Raw genomic sequence first — 23,942 nt, forward strand, 5'->3', positions numbered from 1 at the left:
TATATTTGTACCAGTGTAAAAATTCCATTATTCCCTCTGTGCTCTAAGCTAAAGTACTTTGTAGATGGTTTCTTTGTTTCTTATTAAACCAAAATTTGTGTTAACGGATATTTGCATTGAATAACATTTAAAACAATAATAATGATATGATTGACCAACAGACATAATCGTTTTCATTGAAAACAATAATTGCAAATAAATGACGTCTCTTACAATTTGAAAAGGATTAAAATAATTAGAAAAAAAATGAGTTTCAAACAAAGTAAAATGTTTGTGAAAACATTTTAAAATGGAACGTTCATGTAAACGAACTGAAAACACCAGATTCGTCGAAGATATTCAGAAGGTAAGGCACTGCTTTTCTCAGACAGATTAATCTTAAAAGAGCTTAAATGTTGTGTTCATTCGAAGAACATGCTATCACGATATATTGCTAAATACTGAAGAGAGAGAGAGAGAGAGAGAGAGAGAGAGAGAGAGAGTAAGGAAAACGTTTCAAAGAAATTTAATTCATATCGACCGTATATCATATCTGTCAAATTATATCCTATTTCTTAGCACGGCATATGCAGCTACTGACCTTTTGATTGGTTTCGTTGTTTTCTTTTGTGTGTTTCGCATAGTGTTTCAGTTTCAAAATACATACTTTTATCTTTCAGCGCTCTCACGTGGGCAGCTGCGCTGTGCACTGCCACTTTCACTCTACTTCCCACTAGTATGGAAAGATACAATGTATGCATTGTATTTACATTTTAAGTCATAAAAGCAATATTGGTAATGTAAATTAAATCAGTTGGCGGTTACCTAAATAACATAAATTTGTAGAAAATATTGTTCGAACAATTTTGAAGAACAAATAACCATTATTATAAGACGTAGAACTGTTCACGCTGTGGTTATGAATCGAGGTATCATGCGTAATTGTCATGACTTGTTATATTCTCATATGACTTGTAATATAAAATTTTCTAGAGAAATTGAAATACTAAAGCAAAACTTATGTGCTAGTTTTATTCTCTTTATTATTAGAAAAACATAGAATATTATTTTAAGTGATTTTGATTGACAATGTGAATCTTCTCATTTTTAAATTGAATCAAAATTTTAAGCGTAACATTAAGTTTTATTATTCTTATCAACAACGTACAAAGGAATGCATAAAATCATTTCATCGCAACGTCAGGATATAAACTGAGGAATTGTTATGGGAGTTGGAATTTTTTTATGATTTAGATCATTAAACTAAAGATAAAATACGACGGCTATGAATAAATTATACCACGGAGAGAAATGTTGCGATGTAGGCTATCAGTACTCATTCCTGGTTCTGTTATGAAGGAACTCTATATCATGGGCCTAAACTAATGGATAAATTTTAATGGCATCGTCAGTTTTACATTTCATTGTGCTTTGAATTATTCAATTAACAAATAAAACGAAAAATTTTAATTGCGTAAATAAAGGCAGATTAATCTGACGCCATATTCGATATTCGCATTCTCACAAGGAATCTGGGAATTTGTTCATTTTCGAAATTCCAAGCGTTAATTTTCAGAGCATGGATTTTGCATCGTCATAAGTAGCCAAGTTTGCATTCTCTTGAGCACTTCAACCAAATTCTTTTTCATATAAATATATATATATATATATATATATATATATACACACATACATACATACATACATACATACATACATTTTGTTTTTTTTTTCTCCACAGTTCTCCTACTCCGCTAGTTTAATCTAAAAGGAATTATATTAATTCATTTTCGTATTGCGAATGTTTTGCCTCAAAATATCGTCTGAAATTAAGAGACTTCATAGATTCATTAGCAAGAATATCATAACATAAAATATGCATGGATCTTGCGCCCGAAATAAATGCTTGTTAAACTTCACTAAATCCAAATAATGTGTTCTTTTTTTTTTTCAGATGGTATTAGAAAAAACTATGTGGTCAGATATTAAAGTATCATTTAAAAATGTCCTTGATAACGGATAATGTCATAACTCGCACAATAGTCACAAAAATGTTTTGTTTTTATAATAATAGTTCTTTCACGGAAACGGTGTTACTGTCAATTATCCTACTTACTTACAAATGGTTTTTAAGGAACCCGCAGGTTCATTGCCGCCCTCACATAAGCCCGCTATCGGTCCCTATCCTGTGCAATATTAATCCAGTCTCTATCATCATACCCCACCTCCCTCAAATCCATTTTAATATTATCCTCCCATCTACATCTCGGCCACTTCAAAAGTCTTTTTCTCTCTGGTCTCCCAACTAACACTCTATATGCATTATGTTATGTTGTCGACAATGCGAAACTTCATAATTTTTGTTGCCAACATCATAAAAATGAAATACAGAGCTATTATTATCAAAGGTCCCAGAAAAGAGCGGCCAGCTGGCTGGCCGCGCCCTGCGTGGTTTCTGCCGAGCGCATAACCTTTTCTTCGGCGCTTCTCCAATATATAACAGTACTAACAATAATTCAATAATTTGAACTTACCATGCTCACAGTCGTTGCAGAAAATGGCCCCCGTTTGCCGCCACACACAACTGACATCTTCTGATAAACGAATGAACAACACTCTGAAGTTCCACATCATTGATAGCTTGGATTTCTTCTCATATATAGTCTTTTAATTCATCTATAGAATTAGGATTTTTCCTATAAACCCTATCTTTTAGTGTTCCCCATAAATAAAAGTCACAGAGTGTTATATCTGGGCTTCGTGAAGGCCACAAATTATTACTTACTGATTAGTCTCCTATCGAAAATACGCCTCAATTCTCTCATTGACACGGCAGCTGTATGAGCAATGGCGGAATCTTGTTGGAAATAAACTGACAATCGTTCCGCTTAAGAACACTACGTTTTCTGCTTGATTTTCGATTCTTCACTGAGTCTGTTTCTTTAAATCTTTTAGTGAGTCGTCTAATTGTTTTGGCAGAAGGGACAGGTCTGTGTGGAAACTTTATTCGAAATTTTCGTCTTGTTTTCGCGCACGACCTTCTACCTTTTATGTACGTATTGTACATATACACACGTTCACACAATGAGAATTTGTTGCTAGGCACAACCTAAATACACAATAATCACTAAACTTTATACACTAACGTTGTACACTTGAAGAATTATTGAGAGTTTCATTACACGACTTCTAAGCACACTGAATACCATATGGATACTGAAGGTCGATTGCGCGGGAGAAACTGTTACGCACATGGCGGAAACCATGCACGGCATGGCCAGCCAGCCGGCCGCTGTTTTCTGGGACCTTTGATAATAATAGCTCTGTATAAGGATTTCAAATATAGGCAAATTGATTTGGTAACATTGTGGCATAATCCAACAATATAGGATTCAAAACAAAAAAAAAACATCGCAGCAGGATAACGCTAAGTCACTCCTTGACTTGGCCGGTTTTGAATTCACTGATTGAGTGACTTGGCCCGTTCTGTTGCACGACCCTGTATTTAGTGATGTGTAATACGATGATGTGACCCATTTTGTAGCAAATTCTTGTTTCACCAGATAGACATACACTACTACTTCCAGTTTATAATTAAAACTAGTTCCCTTAAATTTTGTGACTTAGTGCTGTTTTGATACTAGATGCCTCAACTATTCGTACTAGTTATATCTCTCACAAGGTGGCCATAATTTTGTACTTTATCTTCTATATGAAATGTAATATTTAGCCAAATAACATTGCTTCACAGTCGTCTGATTATTCCAGCCTCCAAATTTTGTTCATGTTGCAGAGTGGACAGTATGTTGTTGAATATCTGTTCAGATTCCTGGCAAGACTCCACCCACTCTCCAGAGAAACTCAGCTCAACTTAATCAAGCGGTTTGTGGCTTCCTTAACACATCAGGGTGTCCCTATCCAGGGCATTCTCAAACCTTCAGGTATAAAAGAGTATTTTTTATATAGCCACTCTTGGACTAAGCAAATAAATCTTCTTACTACTAAAATTGAATTGTTGTATGCGTAGGCGGAGAGAGAACAGATTCCTTGGGGACGGGGGGGGGGGGGGGAAGCAAAACCATAGAATCCCGTTATAATAATATTATGGGGGACATTATTTACCTTCTCCCCCTATTATAGCTTTACCATGGTACAGTATATCGGAATATGATCATTTAATAAAGGTATTTTCAGGGGGCATATTTCTTACAGTGTTACATCCATATCCGCGATGTTTCGGGCCAAGTTCTATAGGGCTTGAACTGTAGGCCTACTACAAATTATTATAGGGAATAACTTAAAACAATCTCCCTTTTTTTTTGTCATACACAAACACATGCATACATCAATAACACTATGTAACAGGGCTAACAGAAACTTATCTGAAGCTTACCTTCCTGAAGATATCATATGAAATGTAAATTCTAATTATTTTACTTAATCTCTCTTCTTTAAATTTACACATTATACAGGGATCACTTTTCTTTTTCTGCATTGATCTGCAGTATGTTATTTATATTTCTCCAAGTGACGGCTTTATCTGCAGACTTCTAACACATGAATAGCCTTTTACAAAAGAAACATTACAGTACTTCCATTCCTCATATGGGGTATAGAAATTCTTATACATTCAGAAATTTAAAATAAATATTATAGTCCAGGCACATGATCTGAAGACATTAATTCGTAAATTTAAGCACAGAAACTTAATCATAAAAAGAAAACAAGAAAAATCTTTTGAATTCAATATTTTCTAACGTTAATAGAAAAAAAAAGAGTTCAGACAAGTTTGGGGGGCAGTGCCCCCCCATAACTCCGTCTATGGTTGTACGAATGTATAAATCCTTGCTGCAAGTGGTACCATACCGTCCATTTTTCCTGAATTCAATTTGAGGTCTGTCAGGCAATAATGAGAGGCTTGATTTTCCTTCTACAGATTATTCCACCAGTGCTTGGGTTCTAATCATCTTTACAATCATTTATCCTCTGTGCAAACCTATCTGTTCTAATGGAGGTAAAAACATTCTTAAAATTTTCCGCTCTAGGCTTACGAGGGTTGATTCCTATGCTGTAGATCTACTTATAGTTGGAAAAATTTAATTTAATTTTACCTCACTTTTGAACATAGTCTCCTAGTAGATTGACGCACTTCTCCCAGCGATGCTCTAACATTTCCACAGATTCCTGGAAGAAGGATTGTCCAACTCCTGCAAACCACTGGTTTACAGACTGCATGACTTCATTATTTTATGAAAATTTCTTCCCATGCAAGTGTTCTTTAAGTTTTGGGAATAGCCTGAAGCCGCTGGGTGCCAGATCTCGTGAATAGGATGGATGGTCCAGCAATTCAAATCCTGCTGCTTAAATTGCAGCCATTGCAACTAAGGATTTGTGACTTGGAACATTGTCTTCGTAAAAAAAGAACTTTTCGCCTCAACTTGCCACAAAGTTTTCCTTTGCCCAGCATACCGCAATTTTTCAATTAAATTTGCATAATAAAGGCCTATTATTGTTGCTACTTTCTGCAGATAGTCTATCGAAATAACACCTTGGACATCACAAAAAACAGAGAACAAAATCTTGCCTGGTGATGGCTCCACCTTGAATATTTTAGAGGTTAGTGAACCCTTATGTTTCCACTCCATACTTTGAATTTTGGTTTCAGATTCATGTGGTGAACCCATGTCTCATCCATAGTGACATGTCGTTCAATAAATTTTTGGTTTTCTCTAAAATTAGTTAAATGCTGCTCTCATAGCACTACTTTCTGTAATTTTTGCATCAGAGTTAACATTAGAGGCACCCACCATGCAGTTATTTTTTTCATGCCCAATTCATTTACCAAAATATTGTGCACATTATGGTATGAGAAACCTGTTTCCTCTACCATGTCCCTGATGGTGACTCATCGATCTCACAGCACTAAATCATGCACTTTATTGATGTTTCCTGGTGTTGTGACAGTTCTCGAAGGGCCACCACCATGTTCATCTTCACGCTATGTTCTCCCACGTTTAAACATTCTACACCACCTTTTTACTATACCATAAGACACAGTAGATTCTCCCACAGTACCTGTAATATCTTGGTGAATTTGAGATAGAGACATTCCCTTCCTTCGCAGGTATTTAATCACAGCTCTTTGCTAGACAAGCTCTATTTCTGTACTGACACAGCACCTCTGGCCACTCTAGCACCTGCTACGAGCTAACGCTTACATGTACAGACTTGCAACTTAGCATGTAGCCATAACACATTTCAGTCATTTGTGTGCCCCAAAATAGAAAGTTTAGTTCAATTAGAAATAGGTCAGGGCTACAGTATAGGAATCAACACTCGTACTTACAAAGAAACTGTTGTTGAGCTCATATCAAAACCTGCCTTGAAATTTTGCTGACAAAAGGGACGTCTTGTGAGAATGCCACACACCAAAAATCAGCTGCGTGTTTCAACTCTAAGATCTTGTGCAATGTCACCTGATGAAGCAGTCGTGCAGCAGCAATTGGACACCCCTCAACAGCAGTGTTGGGGGGGGGGGAGAGGCAGGGTGTGCTGTGTTGCTGCTGTGTGGCTGCACAGGGGCGCACACACTCAGAAATGAAACTCCATGCATTTCCCCTGGTGTTTAGTAGAGGTTCCTATCTCAATATCAGAAACTTGCGGTTTGAACTTGTAGCTAATTTTAGGTGTATGGGTTTTCTATAAGATCTCGATTCTGTCAGCGAAATTTCAAAGTAGGTTTCGATATGAGCTCACTTGTTAGCCTATTGGTAAATCCGCGTTTCATCACAAGGACAACATAATATTACAATGAAACACTGGTGGAATAAGGAGAAACTAAACTCTTCAGACAGAACTTACCTCAAAATCGCTTTGCTAAACACGAATCATATAATAGCAGTCAGCATCGAAGCTTGGTCTTCACCAGTGCTGTAGTTGGAAACAAATATTAGAGGGTACTGTTGAAATCTATTTGGTCCGACTAGAAAACTAGACTCTGTTCATTCTAGTCTCGTACTGCACTTCTTTTCCAAGGTTACTTCTTCGTCATACAGTCTCCTCTGTAGAACTTCCAGATCGCAGCCACTATTGCAATTACGGGAGGAAACTAAACACTAACACTGGTGGTCCAACACTTTTTAGGAAGAAAAGCCTAGGAACTCTTACTAGAAGAGTATTTCTTTTCTTAGTCCAGATAACGTCCATTACAGTACCGGTAATGCTCATTCACATTCTTTAGTTGAAATTGGAATACTGTAATATGTAACTGGACTCTGATTGAGGTTCTGGCTGATATGTACTTCTATTATCAGGTAGTACATCTCACTTGACGATATGTGTCAGAGGAAGAACAATTGTTTGTATACATCTAAAGTCTGATTAGTGTAATATGTTACCAGTCAGTGATGTATGCAGTGAAGGAGAAAAGGAACTGGCCAACCTATTGCATTGTCTCCTGGCTTAGTTGCTTCATGAGTGATGCCTTATTGGTGAGCCTGAATTTACTTTCGCTTGTCTTCAAGATGGTAATGTTAACACAAGTTTGAGATACTTTTATCATTACAGGTTATATCTGTTTGTATTCTAACAACTAAATCTTTCAACAGTCTCGTTTTCCTGCCTGTCTTCCATTTCTGTAGCACTAATATTAGATTGTTAAATGTAAGTAGGATGCTTGTGTGGGATTGGTATTAAGCCTCTGCTTGAGACTTTCTGCTAGGCTTCTGTGAAATTGGCCAGGGTTTATTTCAATTGTCTTTGTGCTTCTGTGTAGCTCAATTCTTTGAAATTAACAAATTACAACTACTCCTGAAGTGTCAGACCATGGTCTTCGATAAAACAACGGGTGGACAAGCGTTTAAGCAAAGGATATGAGATACCAGCTGCTATTTTTATGAAGATATCAAAATCAAAATGTTTTTCAAACACCTAACATCCTCCATTTCAAAGTATATTAAGGACTAGTCGAACATAATTAGTATGTTTTCGAGACTATTTTTTGCCGGTATGTTAACAGCAAGTTTTTATTTTAGACAGTATGGTGTACTAGCCTGTACCAGCCCAACTACAGCACTGGTCTTCACTCTCCTTGATGCATTGCCCTCAGTTAATCAAAGCTTGGTTGGACTCCATATTCTATAAACATAAATCTCTTTATAATGTTTCTCTTTCTTTCAGGGAAAGGTTATCACAAGTTACGTGAAGGAACACATCGGAAAGTGATGGAGTTCATGGAGAAACTATTCGACATGATCTATGAGACAGTGAGATCTGGGTCTCCCGGTTTCACGAACCTCAGCAGGTCTCAGCAGTCCATCACGTCCGAGGTTGTGGACAACATGGAAGAGACAGAAACCCTGACACCACCTTGAGACACGCCTATGATGGCGGTGCAGTTCTTGAAGTTTCTGCCCTGAGGAGACAATTTTGTAGTCGATCTCAGGCTTTAGGTTGCTATCTTGTTAATTGCACAGATGCTAACATCATCATTGTGTCTGCAATAACATGGGACTTCTGTCAAGACTGAACACATTATATTCTTAACCTGGTACACATCTTTATTCTGGGAAGTAATTGGTGTTGGACAATATTTTATTACTGTAATTTAATGTTGGTTCATATTAACGCTATAGCTTTTTATTGTTGCTTTAGCAGCTGAAAACAATATTGTGCTGTTGATTTTATATACCTTGTGCTGATTACAATGCTCTTTGATTATTAAACTGGAGTAAATTATTACATACACTTCAAGGATAGGTTACTACATTAGCCTACATAGACATGAAACAAAGACTCATAAAAGCAGGAACAATGGTATTTCAGCCACTTTCTATAAAATCATATTAGTATTAATAGCTGTAAATGATGAAGAAGTGAAAATTGAGACGGCTGTCATAATTTCTTTCTAGAACATCTTAATTTAACATTTTATCCAAACATGTGGCTTATGCTTTTGCGTGTATGATGGTAAGAAATTATGTATGAACTAAATTAAATCTGAGACTTGTGATAACTTTGAAAGTTATTATAAAAAGCAAAACAAAATATTGTTTAAAAGCAAAGCTTAAAACGTTGGGTTGAAAGAGTGCAGGCTATGAAAGCAGCATTCATAAAAATCTACCCAGGGAATTGTAACGAAAGTATTTTGAATCCGACACCAATTACTGTCCTGTGAACAACATATTAATCATTCTTGTTTCAGAAGTGAGCTATACGAAAGTACCGTACATAATATTGATTTCGATCAGTTCCAGGCTGCATAAATCACAGATAACCTGTGTTAAGTTAAATTTAGAAAGACGATCCACTCTTTAAGAAATCCAATCTTGATTACAGGCCTATTATTTGAGAGACTTCTGACATTGTCTGGATTAGGGAAATATCCAGCAGTCATATCCATAACATGAAGTACCTCTAAGCTCACAGCTTTTTTTCGATTAAGCATTAACATACCATAGCCAACGGACGCTCTAAACAGAGTAGGGAGTAAAATTTACAAGGAAAAGGTTGTAACAAAATCTACATTATGCCATCCCAGTAACAAACAGCCAATACCCATATTTGTCATAATATGTATATTATATTAGAATTTTCACAGATTGTTGTTGATTGACGAGTTATAATATAACTATACTTGATTCCATAGTGCCTGACAGGCAACGTAAACATTGCCGGCAGATAGAGACAGAGAAGGAGAATTGCTACTGAAACAATGGAAGAGGGCTCATTCCACGTTTATCTTGAAGTTGGGCGGGCAGTCTGAAGCATTCTAACCCCATCCAACTTCAAGACAAGCGTGGAATGAGACCTCTGCCATTTGTTGAATAGCAATTATGCTTCTCTCCTCCTCTGTCGATAATGTTTACGTCGCCTGTCAGACATTATGAAACAAAGTAGGCTATAGTTAATTTTTTTCTTATTAACCAAATCAATTCCATGAATTTCTGAGGCAGTTTGTCTAGCATAGGAGGGGTAGGGCGAAGAGTACATATTTTTTAACCTACAGAGGTTTTTTTCAGAAAGAAACGGTCCTACATTAATAAATTAATTTTATGAACCATTATGTGTGTATATAAAAATCGGAAGAGAATGGAAGATTCAGCACTTAATTGTAAATCACAATACTGATACTGTTTTGTCAGTAGACATACCATAATTATGTAGTAGCATATATTTCAGTATAAGAAAAGAAAATTAGCACTGAAATCTTAGTAATTTAAATTTAATCTTAAAATGCTCTTACCGTCCCTATTTATGCAAATAGGATCATCATTCACATTATTTTATATTTTTATTTTGAATGCTTTCACAATATGTCGAAATAAAGGAAATTATGTTGCTTCCGAAATAATACAATTTTAAAATTGAAGCGTTTTTGATGTCAATTACTATTTTAGTGACAGCGAAGACTTAACAAAAAATTCTTAATTGAATTCTTTTGTAAAATAGATGAGCAATAATCCATCCAAACACACCATTTCTGGAATTTTTATCACCGGTAAAATGGGTACGTCTTTCAATTAATCTCATAGATGGCATGTGATTAGCTTGAGTATTAAGTATTCCCAGTATTTTTCTTCTGGTGGTATGCAACTGTAAGCAGTGCCCGTATCTTTGCTCTTCCAACTTTTTTTAACCCTAGAATGCTATCGTCATGGAGTAGTACTGTATTGCTATTGATACTTAAAAATGATGTAATAGGCGAAAAGAGTGTTTTTGGACTCTATGTTCGTTTCAGAATATATTTTTTTTATTTCTTTCCTCGTAGTTTTATTTGTTTAGGTCTCTCTTTTGTTTCTAATTTTTATTTTCATGAAAATAAACTCGCATGAAATATAAAATCATATAGACCTAACTACAAAAAATATTTATGAATACAATTTTTATTTCGTTTCTTTAGTTTTATTTGTTTTTTTGGTTATAATTTCTGCTTTCATCAAAATAAATTTACAGGAAACAAAAAACCATATAAATCTAACTATAGTAAAATATTTCAGAATACAATTTTATTCTTTCTTTTCTTTTCTTCAGTAGCGGAATACATGGTGAGTTTCCCATTTCCCCATTTTCTTGTTTCTTTTTCTTCTTTCTCCATTCGCTTGTTTTCTACGATTATTCTCAATCTTTCGTTCTGTATCTTCCATTATTTTTTTCTCCTTGAGCTGCAACTCCATCCCGGTATGTATTTTGGATCCTTGTCACTATCACAAGCTTCATATTCAATCTCTACATTGGCTTCAGTACCATCATCTAAATTTTTATCTGTAATTTGCAGAGTAGTGTCAGGATCATCATGTACGGTAGGTCTAAGTTTTCATCCAGTATTACTTTGTTAGATAAAACACACTTGTAAGGAAATAAATAAATTACACTGACAGAAAATTTTCTATTAATTTACTACTGATATGTAAATCTGACGTACACTTCCAAATATATCTTATAATAACTTAGCTAAGCATATAAGTTGTAACCTGCTGTCACGACTGCTAGTCAGCAACTGACAGATGGAGGCATAGCTAGAAGAAGGAGGGGCTCACTTGGCGAGATAAGTAGTGAGGATCAATTGTTTACCCATTATATGTCAAAATTATATACGATAGCATTCTAGGCTTAAATGACATTTCTGTAATAGAATGGCAAAATGAATCTTCGATACAGTCGGCAGCAGATACAGACAGCAAGCTATGATTCCATGGACAGGAGGTGTCTCTAAGCCAGTGGTTCCGAAACTTTTTGAAGTTGCAACCCACTTTCGGGCAAGACATTTGTTTGCGACCCACCATTATCATACGCCATGCAAAAAATACGAAACCTTGTAAAATGGAAAATAACGATAATCTTTAACCAGTGGATACCACTCTATTTCTAATGTACCAGTACCTGCAAGATGAGAAATTGGAATATGTAGATTCTTTTTTTCTTTTCTTTTTTTTTTTTTTCAATAAAATTCTCTTTTTCTTTTTAGACTGGCCTCGAACACTTAAACCTTTGAATAGAAGTTTGCAAGGTCAAGAGCCAACAGCCATAGATATTATCGGTGGATTTATAAGAAACTTGATTTCTTGTTGATGTCACCTGACAAACATAAATTTGATTCATTCCCGTGTATTGAAGTACTCATGAAAAATTTAGCATGTACTATTAGATTCAACAGATACTGCGTTTCTTTTTGCGGGTATGGAATTAAGTTCCCACAATTTTAAACGACAGTTTTTTTTAGTGTTTTTCGAAAGGAACTCAAAATAATTACGACATCCACAGCAGATGTATACTGAATCAGTCTTCAGATGTAGTTGCATTCAACTGACTGACAGTCCGAAAATATTGAGAAAAGACTTATTTAAATATGTACTCTACCTGCTAATGGAATGTTGAAACTGTACCTTTCGCAGAGTGTAGACCAGTTTTAGATCAAAAGAATGCAAGAATATCTCGAGCTTTCAAAAGAAGCACTTATTTTTTTATATCATTTGCAAACTCATATTTATGCAAAGTAAGTTTCTTGTCTATGACTACCATCAGAACAAAAGCGATAAGTCTCCTTGAGACTGAAAATCATACCACGGTGTGCATCGAATACAGAGTCCAGATTTGAGAACCTACTTTCTCAAAAACAGGCACATTTGTCGCATTAATTATATTTGTTTTCGCAACTATTGTAACATTTTTTATGTTCAGTGTTGTTTGTTTCTAAATAAAACGTGAATGTATGTAAATAACGGTTTTTTTTATTTTGTAAATCATCTCGCGACCCCCCTTAGCTCTTTACACGACCCCCTAGGAGGTCGCGACCCACACTTTGGGGACCACTGCTCTAAGTAATACGTCCCGAACTTTGGTGTTATTAAAAATCTGTATTACTTGTAAATTTTGGTGAGTACAGGCACATTTTTTCGTGAAAAAATACATTGAATATACTATACCTAACTTACCCCTTTGACTTCAAGATACTTATTTCTTAGCTTCAGAACTATTTATATATAGGTTTCTCTTACAATAATTAAATTAAGGGAAACTTGAATCATGAGTTCAAAGAAAATGTCAAAGGGACCCTCTTCCCCTCCACATTGATAAGAAGCCTGTGCTTTCACCCAGCCTGTCCAACCTGTCATTGTTTTTAAAGCGTGATGAAGCAGATGCCATTAAAAGAAGCATGAAGGGAATCAATCGATAACTTGAGCGCATTTGTTTAAACCTGTGGCTGTTCAAATTAATATTGATAACGTCTTTAAAATGCCCTTTATAATCAATGAACTGAACATTATGACATAAAAAATAGGACTTAACAGAACTTTTATATTCAAATGTTTTAGCAAATTAAGTACCAGCATGTGATTATTTATTCTTCACTCTTATATGGAGTGCAAATTGTATTGTCTGCTAAGAACGTTTGGCAATTTATTTGACTTTTCTAAACTTCTGCTTTCCACAAGTTTTTACTACTTAAATCAAGAAACATGTATCTTGGTAGTTATATACTTGCATATGAAAATGAAGCAGCATAAACATTGAGATAAAATATTGTACAGTGTTTAATGGACTGTGTTGCTGACTTCTTGACGTAGAGATACTATGTTATGATGCCTCACTAGAGTGGGATCATATCTTATAAATTCACATTTATATAAGAGCCAGCAGATAGGCCATAAATGCAGCTGAAGATGTTTTGTTTTTGCCGTAACATTCGTGATTATTCTCAAAGATAAAAATTTAAGAGGATCTCAACATGTATTATCTCCATGTGCTGCTTCATGCCTTCCTACAGTCCCAAGTAAAATATTTGATTCTCACTATTTAGGAACTATTTGAGCACATGTGTTTGTAAGTCTAGTGTCAGTGGCGACTCGAGCTTGGACAAGATTGTGAATGACTGACACATATGAAGCACTTACTATCAAAGTAAAGATAAGTAAATATGACCGTACCATTTTACTGATACTAATAATATTCATATTAATAATTATTATAATCAAATGAGTAATTCGTTATTGCTTCGAGTTAGTATTAAAGGTCCTGCATATTTTCCTTAATTTCTGAAAAAGTGTTGCCTTTGAAACTTTTGAGAACAATGGAACTTTTTATTTTACTGACTTACCTACATAATATTTCTCATTTATTTATTAGCAGAGAAATTTTTAAACTCCACTTTTGTATATCTATTTGGCTGAAATGAGTTCAAAAGGAGAAAGCGGGAACTTTTACACTCGACGTATTTTAGCAAGTATCAAATGGATAAACATGTGACATAATTTAAATAACTTACATATTTTCATTGAGTGACAAAATGCATTAATATATAGAAAAATGAGTAAACTAATTGGATATTGCAATTGAGATGTACTTTATTTTAGTTACAATACTGTTATGAAGTGTTACCTGTAACATGGCTGAGCCACATAACGACAATAAAAAAGTGCATAAGCTTACTTTGTCTTCTAAATGTTCCTTTATGCTACATTCCTGTACACATTATCAACCATTTCTTGAGGAAAAATATAGGTAGCTACTTACGTTATTATGATACATAGCTTTCTAGAGGCTCAACCCATTCTCATTTCGTTGTTTGACAATGTCACTAGCTTTTGCTATAACAACAGCTAATAAATTCTGTGCTACTATAGGTACTGTACCGTACTGTACTATTTTTTTGATACTGCATTAGTATTCATTTACTCTACCTCTCACAGTGTGCTGGTTTCTTCATTAATTCACATTATTTATTTTTACTTATTTAACTTATTTACTTAGTTAGTTATTTAGTTATAGCCCGACCACTGACATTAAAACCTGCGCCACAAACCAGTGTTCGTTCGTGAGCAGGTTGTCATAGTGGGGGTCTGTTGTGTTGCAGATGCGCTCCCTGATCGACGTCTCACAGGAAGTATGTTTTAAACTATTCGAAACAACAGTCGTATTCGGGTCCAAGCTTTCACTTTTCAATCAATTAATATTCCATTTCGACTTATTGTGTATAGGCTAGTAAAAACAGATTGTAATTTATAATAATGGAAGGTAAACCAAGTGTGTGCGGCAGGCCTTTGAAAAGTGAAAGCTCTGCTAACAACACAGCTTCTGAATCAGATTCACAGTTGGAGCCTGACTAGTGCAACCCAGCCTAGCGAGCTGCTCGCATAGCGATGTTTTAAACTATTCGAAACAACAGTCGTATTCGGGTCCAAGCTTTCGCTTTTCAATCAATTAATATTCCATTTCGACTTATTGTGTAAAACAGATTGTAATTTATAATAATGGAAGGTAAACCAAATGTGTGCGGCAGGCCTTTGAAAAGTGAAAGCTCAGCTAACAACACAGCTTCTGAATCAGATTCACAATTGGAGCCTGACTAGTGCAACCCAGCCTAGCGAGCTGCTCACATAGCGATGACGTCTCCCCCTCCATGGTCACGTGAGTATTGGAAAAGTTGAAGGTCTTTTTGTAGTTGGTCGAGCTATAGTTATTTACGTAGTTAATTAGTTAGTTACTCCTCTAGATTCAAAACCCCCTAAAGACCACTTTGTTCATAATTGAGTTATGCCCATATATTGCTTCCTAAGAATGAATTGTAATGATTTATATAGTTTGAATTCAAAACACCACGGAATTTAAAGCAAAAGGTTTGTTAAAATTCACTGTTAGGTTGAAAATTCCCTCTATTTGGAACCAGTTACTGTCAAAATCCTTCAATTTGTGGAACTGGGTCTAGGGGATTTTGAATCTATAGGATTCTATTTTATTTATTTGTTTATTTAATTATTTGTTTTCTATTCTGTGAGAAATTTGAGAAATCTGTAAATGCGGATCAGCGATCTCAAGTCTGGCAGAATTTAGCAGGTATTAATTATAGAATGACTGCTTCACGTGCAACCTCTAGACAAGTTCTTTTAGGTGAAACAGCTCTCTCTTCACATACTCCAATTTCAAAAAGTTCCGAATATTATTCAGATTTATGTAAAGCTTTTCTTTCATCTGATATTCCTTTATATAAATTGAGAAGTCCAGAGCTTAGAAAGTTTCTTACAAAATACACAAATTTTGAAACACCAGAAGAATCAACATTAAGAAAAATCTACGTCTCTGCATGTTATGAAGAAATGCTAGGATGGATCAGAGTAGAATGTGAAAATAAAAATAATGTGGGTAATCATGGACGAATAACTGGACTCCTGCGGTAGGAAAACAGGAAATGTTGTGGTAGATGTGCTAGAAAAGGATGAAATAGTTTCCAAGCTGTGTTTTCTGTTATCATGTAAAGAAATATCAGCATCAAATCATGTAACGATGGCTCACTTATTCACTGAAGCTCTGCAGTTGTTATGGCTGAATGGAGTCAAATTTGATAATGTTTCACCTTACTTATGGATGCTGCTCTGTATATGAAGGCAACAGAAGGTCTTTCTGTGAGCTTCTCAAACATGAATTTGTATAATGCATGGTTTACATAGAGTATGTGAGCAGGTATTCTGAACTAGACAAATTAATTCCAAACGGCAAAAAAATGTTCGTGAAAGTCCCAACAAGTATTGATTGTTCAAAGCCAAAAATCCAGATCTTGCACTCCCACTTAGACCCATAATTACTCGTTGGGGGACATGGTTAGAAGCTGTAGTATATTATGCAGACAATTTTGAAAATTTTAAATCAGTGATAGATGAACTAAACAAGGATGGCACTTCATCAATTGAAATTCTTCAGAACTTACTTAAGGACAGTTCTTTAAAAAATTAATTATCTTACATATATGCAGATTTGAGTTTTATGTGTTACTGTATAAAGAAATTGGAAACGTCAAACAACTTGTTGACTGAGACAATTAATGAGATGGATGTCACTGAGAAAAGAAATTAATTCACTCAAAGATTGCAAGTAGAACCTATTAAACAGAAATTTAAAAGTGTACCGGTATTTGAAAATAATTATGGATTTCATACAGGTAAAGCTTCCAAAGTTAAGGACAAGAAGACGTTGGTAAAACACAGGAATTTTACTTGAAGCAAGTAAGGAGATAGGTTTGGAAGTAAACCCCGAAAAAAAAAGTATATGCTTATGTCTCGTGACCAGGAAATATAAAAATTGGAAATTTATCCTTTAAAAAGGTGAAAAAATTCAAATACCTTGGAGCAACAATAACAAATATAAATTAAACTCAAGAAGAAATTAAATGCATAACAAACATGGACATGGCTGTTAATATTCGGTTAAGAAACTTTTGTCATCCAGTCTGCTCTCAAAAAAAAAAAAAAAAATTATAAAACAATTATATTACTGGTTGTTCTGTATGGTTGTGAAACTTGGACTCTCATTTTGAGAGAGGAACAGAGATTAAGAGTGTTCGAGAATAAGGTTCTTAGGAAAATATTTGGGGCTAAGAGGGATGAAGTTACAGGAGAATGGAGAAAGTTACACAACGCAGAACTGCACACATTATATTTTTCACCTAACATAATTAGGAACATTAAATCCAGACGTTTGAACTGGGCAGGGCGTGTAGCACGTATGGGTGAATCTAGAAATGCATATAGAGAGTTAGTTGGGAGATCTGAGGGGAAAAGACCTTTGGGGAGGCTGAGACTGGATGGGAGAAAAATATTAAAATGGATTTGAGAGAGGTGGGATATGATGGTGGGGACTGGATTAATCTTGCTAACGATAGGGACCAATGGTGGACTTACGTGAGGGCAACAATGAACCTCCAGGTCCTTAAAAGCCATTTGTAACTAGTAAGAGAGTTTGTGTGTCAGTAACATTCCTTTGATGAAATATGCAAGACTAACTTCTTAGTTGTCCTCCCGGTATCATACATTGTTCTGAGACAACCGACATCAGTTTGTGATGGAAAACTTGCAGAAAGTCATCATTGTTCACTGTGACAGTGAGCTATTTGAACCAACCACTGTCTCAACATAATCGGTGAGTGATTTTTTATAATATATGCTTAAAATTCCTTAATATTGAAATAAAATATTTTTACAATTTTTATACATATTTTCCATTTCTTTAATATATAAGAAAATAAATGTTTTCAAGTTTTTCGACACATAAAAATCCATTCCATAATTCTTATTATTTTTTGTTGTTGTTTTTGTTTAGTCAGCTGCCAAAAACAGGTCTGAACCCCACAAGTGATACCAACATGGCATCACTTGTGGGGTTCAAACCTACTACTACTACTACTACTACTACTACTACTACTACTACTATTAGTAACCTATTCAGATTTATGGTCATCCCTTCACTTGTGTTGAGACTGAGTTTGAGTTATCCTGATCAATAGTCATTGCTTCAAGAATATAGAATTTGTTTGCCAATTTGAATGGTACCAGTAGAGAACCGTCTAATCTTATAGTTGTAATTCTTCGGTTTCATTCATGTTTCAAATCCTCACTTACTCTGAAAATGATTGTTGTCTTTCATAGCTGTGTTCATTGTTACAATTTTCAGTGTAGATATCATTTCATTCCTCGGACCACAATAATGAAATTTGCTATTTGTTAAGACTTAAGTCTGATTAGAGAAATATGTTACTAGTCAACGATGTATGCGATGGAGAGGGAAGGAAATGGCCACCCTACCCCATTATCTTCTGGCTTAGTTGTTCATGAGTGATGCGATATTGGTGTCACTTAAGAGAGGAGGGGTTCACGACAGGAAGAACTTGGCTGTAAAATTTAACTGCGGATGCGTGGAATTCTCATGCATTTCCAGCGTGACCCATAGCTGGATTTATTTTCGCGTGCACATTCCAGACCAAATCAAGACGTTTCCTTCGCACTCTGGTTATGCAACATACATAAAACGAAGGTTAGGTTTGGTTAGTTTAGGTTTCTATTAACGAAGTCCGCGCATGCACAGTTTGATCTCGCAGGCAAGTTCTTCCTATCGTGACCGCACGTCTTATGAGACTCAACCACAGTCTACTATACACAGTCGCGAAGCTCAATATGTAGTAAAAATGCAAACAGGGGTAGTTGCCCACCACTAGGATCGCTACTATCGCCTCATCATCGCAGATCTCTCTCCTAGTAGACGACAAAATATGTTACACTTTCGTTGTGTTCTTTTGGAAAAATTAACACCTTCCTTCCATTATTGAAATATTAAATGCATAAAGTTAATTTATTATTTTAATGAAGTATATTAAATTCCACCATAACTCGAAGATACCTGCAAGAAATAGGTTAATATTATTTTGGTTTGTGCAAAACAAACTGAAATTTACTATAATCGCTTCACTCATTCAAGATTATAGCGATAATTAACTATGAAACCAATAAATATTAATTTGCATTTCCCTTTACAACAATAATAATGGAAATATGAATTAATGGAGTAACTTAGGTGTACCGGTACTTGTAGTGTAGGCTTACGTAGTTAACAAAGTGGGATGAGGTTAAGAAATAATAATCACACAAGAATTGGAAATAAAACATGATCAATAAATTTTATTGTAACAGACTTTTTCTACGTCTCTAGTAAAGTAACAAATAAAAATAACAACAAAATTAACAGCTATAATTAAAAACATATCCTTTGAAAAAAAAAGTAGGCCTAAGCAATAATAATCCCACAAGAATTGAAAATAAAACGTGATCAATAAATTTCATTAAAACAAACTTAATTTTTCTACGTCTCTAGTAAAATATTATTATTCCAATTATTGTATTTTAGCCATTAACATTTTCATTACAACCAATAACGAACATTTCACAAGCATCAATGTGAAATACGCAACGAGCTAGCACTCGATGGAAATACGACACAATCCAAAGTCGATCGTGGACAGTCTATGCTTTCTAGTTGCTAACCGCTTGGAGCGCTTTATCACGAGATTTGCAAAAAAATCACCTCAAGCTTCGCGACTGTATATAGTCGACTGTGACTCAACCCTGTCTTCAGACAGTTGATTAAACAACAATATCTAATTACGTTATGTTACGTTGTCGGAGACAAAAGTGTACAACGAAGTTTTACAATACTACACGTAACCTGTAAGTTTATAACTCCATATCACAGTTTTGTATATACAGTTGCGAAGCTCAATACTTACTAAATATACAAACATAGACAGTTGAAATATGCATCCATAGATAGTTGCTAGCCACCAGGATCGCTACTATCGCCTCATCACAGACTCTTTCCCTAGCAGACGATAAAATGTATTGCAAAGGGAACAACTGGATAATACGCACGGCAGACCAATATCGATAGTCGACTCTACTCGCTGGCCACTAGTCACCGGGCCGTACCGAGCCGTATCAAACAAAATATAATCGAAATGGTGGTAGTCAAATTCGCGACTATATTCTTAAATAATTCACTCCATTAGTGAAGTTCAAGGTTTTATGTAGTACAACGGCGGTTTTTTGAATGCATTAAAAGAAAATGAAGACGTAATAAGATAATAAACTAGGTTATCACAAGGAAATTAACAGGATAAAGGTGTGTTTCACGGAATACAATTAAAATGACGGAAAGTAAATTTCCGGTTAATGTTCGCCAAAGCGTAAAGTACGTAATTATGACGGCGTTGCTGTTTTATTTCTGGCCTATAGAAAAATACTTAGCCTTTTACGAAAAAAATTTAAGGACCATGAAATTATTCACCGCTTTCATTATAGGCCTATTATTTTTTAACCAAAGCTAATCTAACCTAACCTAACCTAACCTATCCTAACCCAACCTAATTTATTCTAAACTAACCTAACCCAAACTAACCTATCCTATCCTAACCTAACCTATCCTAATCTAACCCAACCTATCCTATCCTAACCTAGCCTAACCTATCCTATCCTAACCTAATCTATCCTAACCTAACCTATCCTAACCCAACCTAACCTATCCTAACCTAACCCAACCTAACCTATCCTATCCTAACCTAACCCAACCTAACCTATCCTAACCTAACCTTACCCAACCCAACCAAACTTAACCTAACCCAACCTAACCTAACCTTCTCCCATTCCTCGACCTCATATCACTTATCACATGCGGCTCGCGACAGGATATTGCCTGTCTGCGCATGCGCGGACTTGGCTAATAAAAACCTAAACTAACCAAACCTAACCTTCGTATATCCAAGGTCTGTAACCGGAACAAGAAGGGATCTCAATCATTTAATCTTCAATGTACACGCGAAAATAATTTCAAGGATCACGCTTCCACTGCATGAGAGGTCCGCGCATGCGCTACAGCAAAACTGTTTCTGTCGCGAGCCTCTCATCTAAGCCACTCGTCATAATTTACCCGCAATATTTGCGCAAATACACCTTGTACCTAACAGTGGTGCTTAACATTTAATAAAAAAAAAAACAAATATAGCAAAACTGTTTTGTCTCGAAACTCTCATCTAAGTCATGTAATAAGTTTCAAACAATTATAAAATACGATAATTTGGTCCAGGGAGCATCCGTTTTTGATGCAAAGATAATTCGTTTGGCTTGTTTCTTAAATGAAATTACGAAATGGCGTTCCTGTGCTTAAGTCACGTAATCTACTTGCAATATATTTGCGCAAATATACCTTGTAGCTAACAGTGGTGCTATCTCTCAGTAATGTTCAGAACGAAGGAGGCACAGAAAGAAAATAAACAAATTTCTCTCTCTAATGACGCCACACACCAACATCGTGTTCTTATGTTGGCGAGATTGTGTATTTAGTAAAATTTGGCGCTAAACGTAACGGCACGGTTCAATGATACCGTGGGAATTCTCCAGTATAGCGCACTTTTGATATCGTGTTCTTTTGAAAAATTAACACCTTCTTTCCACTATTGAAATACGAAATACATAAGGTTTATATATTATTTTCATAAAGTATATATTATATTTTATAAACTCACCTTCCTGGATCTTTCGGAAGGATAACTCTGACCTCTTTTTCTTAGAATTTATAGTGCAACAAACGTCTCCTTGTCCCATATTATTACTCAAATTATTGTACTTTAGCCATTTACAGTTATTACAACCGATAACGAACATTTCACAGTTTACACAACTTTTCACAACAATGCGAAATACGGCACAGTCAATGACTTTTCGATCTAGACCAGGCCGTAATATATGTTCGGGTTTTCTATTTCAGTGTATGGAGCTCAGTGAATTATTATATTATAACTTTATTGCGCATCATAGCTAAGTTTTATTTAGTGTAATATGTCCTTAAGTTCCCTTTACTTCTTGTTGCATAATAGCCTATGTTGCAGAAATAATTACAAACTGTGTTATTTTAATGTGAAGAGAATTTTACATATTAACATAATCTTTTCGCATCAACATTTTAAGTTTAGAATGGAAGCTATTTTGAGGTTTAATAAAAAAAGAATTTATATTGTGATTTTAATACAGCACATCTACCTTCCTTGATAAAGACAGAAAATTTATCATACCACGCTTATGAAATTAGTGTACATACGATTGTTACTTATTCTCTTAGGTAGTAGATAAATACAATAATTCAATACTCAATTGTAGTATTAAAATACAGACAAATTGAATGTGCGGAGTATCATACATGACATTATGCATAATTATAATGTATAATTGCGAATTTAGGAATATAAGATATAGTAAACATAACCTATAATATTTCCATATGAATGGCAGGGCATTGGAGACCACTAAAATTAGACAGAAAGGGCAACTGGGACCTATAATTTCAACATATTCGTGCGGTGCAACTGAAAATTATTGAATCGTGCATAAATGAATGTACAACAATTTCGCAATATTTAATCGAAATAAAAGCAGGTAGGTCTATTACACATACGAACAACGTAATTTTCACACCAAAAATAATATTACACCTTAACTCGCAAGGAATTATGTCTGAAGTGTCTCCTAATCATTGTTTTAAATTTTATTAATGCAATTACACTACATTTCAGAGAAATAGATGTTACTTTTTATGCATTCCAATTAATTTATATGGTTGAAACGCCGCCCTTCGTGATCGGGTTAAGCGCATCACATGATCTGCCTTACGGGCTGTATTAGATCACGATGGCAGTGACACAGTCTATTGCTCCTAGTACACACAGCGCTCCAAGCGGCTAGCAACTATTTCGAGAAATGCAGAAAATCACCGCAAGCTTCCCGACTGTATATACTAGACTGTGTCCATATTTTGTGGAATAGGCCCCTAGTTCTTTACCGGCGTTCCGTAATCTCGATTTGGTGCTTTTGAATGAATGAAATGAAATGCGCACAATGTGCATAGGATTTGTAGGTTAGTCTTTGCAGAAGTTTGTGAGCGAGGTTTTCCTTTTTCGGCAGTTTTCAACGTGATATCGTCCACATGGCTTCTGACACAGTTCACAAACACATTCGTCGTTGGGTTCGTGGTATCTCTTGGTGGTACAGATCTTATGGTGAAAACCATGTGCTGCGTAACGGGTCACTATGTGTCTCAGTTCGTAGTTTGTGTTTGCCCAGTCTCTGGTTGTCATGGCGTCTGTTATGTAGAACTCGCTCCAGATGGCGTTCTTCTTTCCTCTGAGTACTTCCAGGGCTTTCTTGTATGCTGGGGTGTTCGGCATGCAGAGTTGCGTTCTAATATCTTCGATGAGGAAGCGTTCCTTCATTAGTTCGTATGTTAGTCTCGAGAAAGTTGTTCTTCCTACTCCTAGTACTCTTTTCATGAAGGATGATTTGACTCGTTCAATTTTTCCCATGTCGCTGACTGTTAAGTTTCCCCATATGATATTTAGTCCGTAGGTTGCTATTGGTGCTATAGCTGACCTAAATAAGGTCATTGCCGTTTTTGTTTCTAGTTGTTGCAGATGCTTAATATTGTACATAGCTTTTATTGCAGCGGCTGCTCTTTCTTGAATGTGGATTCTGTATGATTTTAGTGTTGTTTGAAGTGTTACTCCTAAATATTTAAATTTTTGCACTACCTCAAGTGGCTCGTTCTGCAGTGTCAGGGTGTCTTTTTTTCTTTGTTTGCCGCCGTTTCTGAAGTTCATTTGT

At 35.4% G+C, this 23,942-nt stretch overlaps 1 protein-coding gene across 1 annotated transcript in view; it reads left to right on the plus strand.

Annotated features, from left to right (window-relative positions):
• LOC138707838 (protein tyrosine phosphatase domain-containing protein 1-like) overlaps nt 1–14,396 on the plus strand; it is a 436,109-nt gene extending 421,713 nt beyond the window's left edge. Inside the window, exons 12-13 of the mRNA XM_069837814.1 lie at nt 3,773–3,920; nt 8,158–14,396. Of these exons, the coding sequence (XP_069693915.1) occupies nt 3,773–3,920; nt 8,158–8,351 (342 nt within the window). The 3' untranslated portion in view covers nt 8,352–14,396. The remainder of the gene's footprint in view (nt 1–3,772; nt 3,921–8,157) is intronic.
• Nucleotides 14,397–23,942: the final 9,546 nt, after the last annotated feature.

The sequence above is a fragment of the Periplaneta americana genome, chromosome 10 (genome assembly GCF_040183065.1).
Source record: "Periplaneta americana isolate PAMFEO1 chromosome 10, P.americana_PAMFEO1_priV1, whole genome shotgun sequence".
Lineage (NCBI taxonomy): Eukaryota > Metazoa > Arthropoda > Insecta > Blattodea > Blattidae > Periplaneta > Periplaneta americana.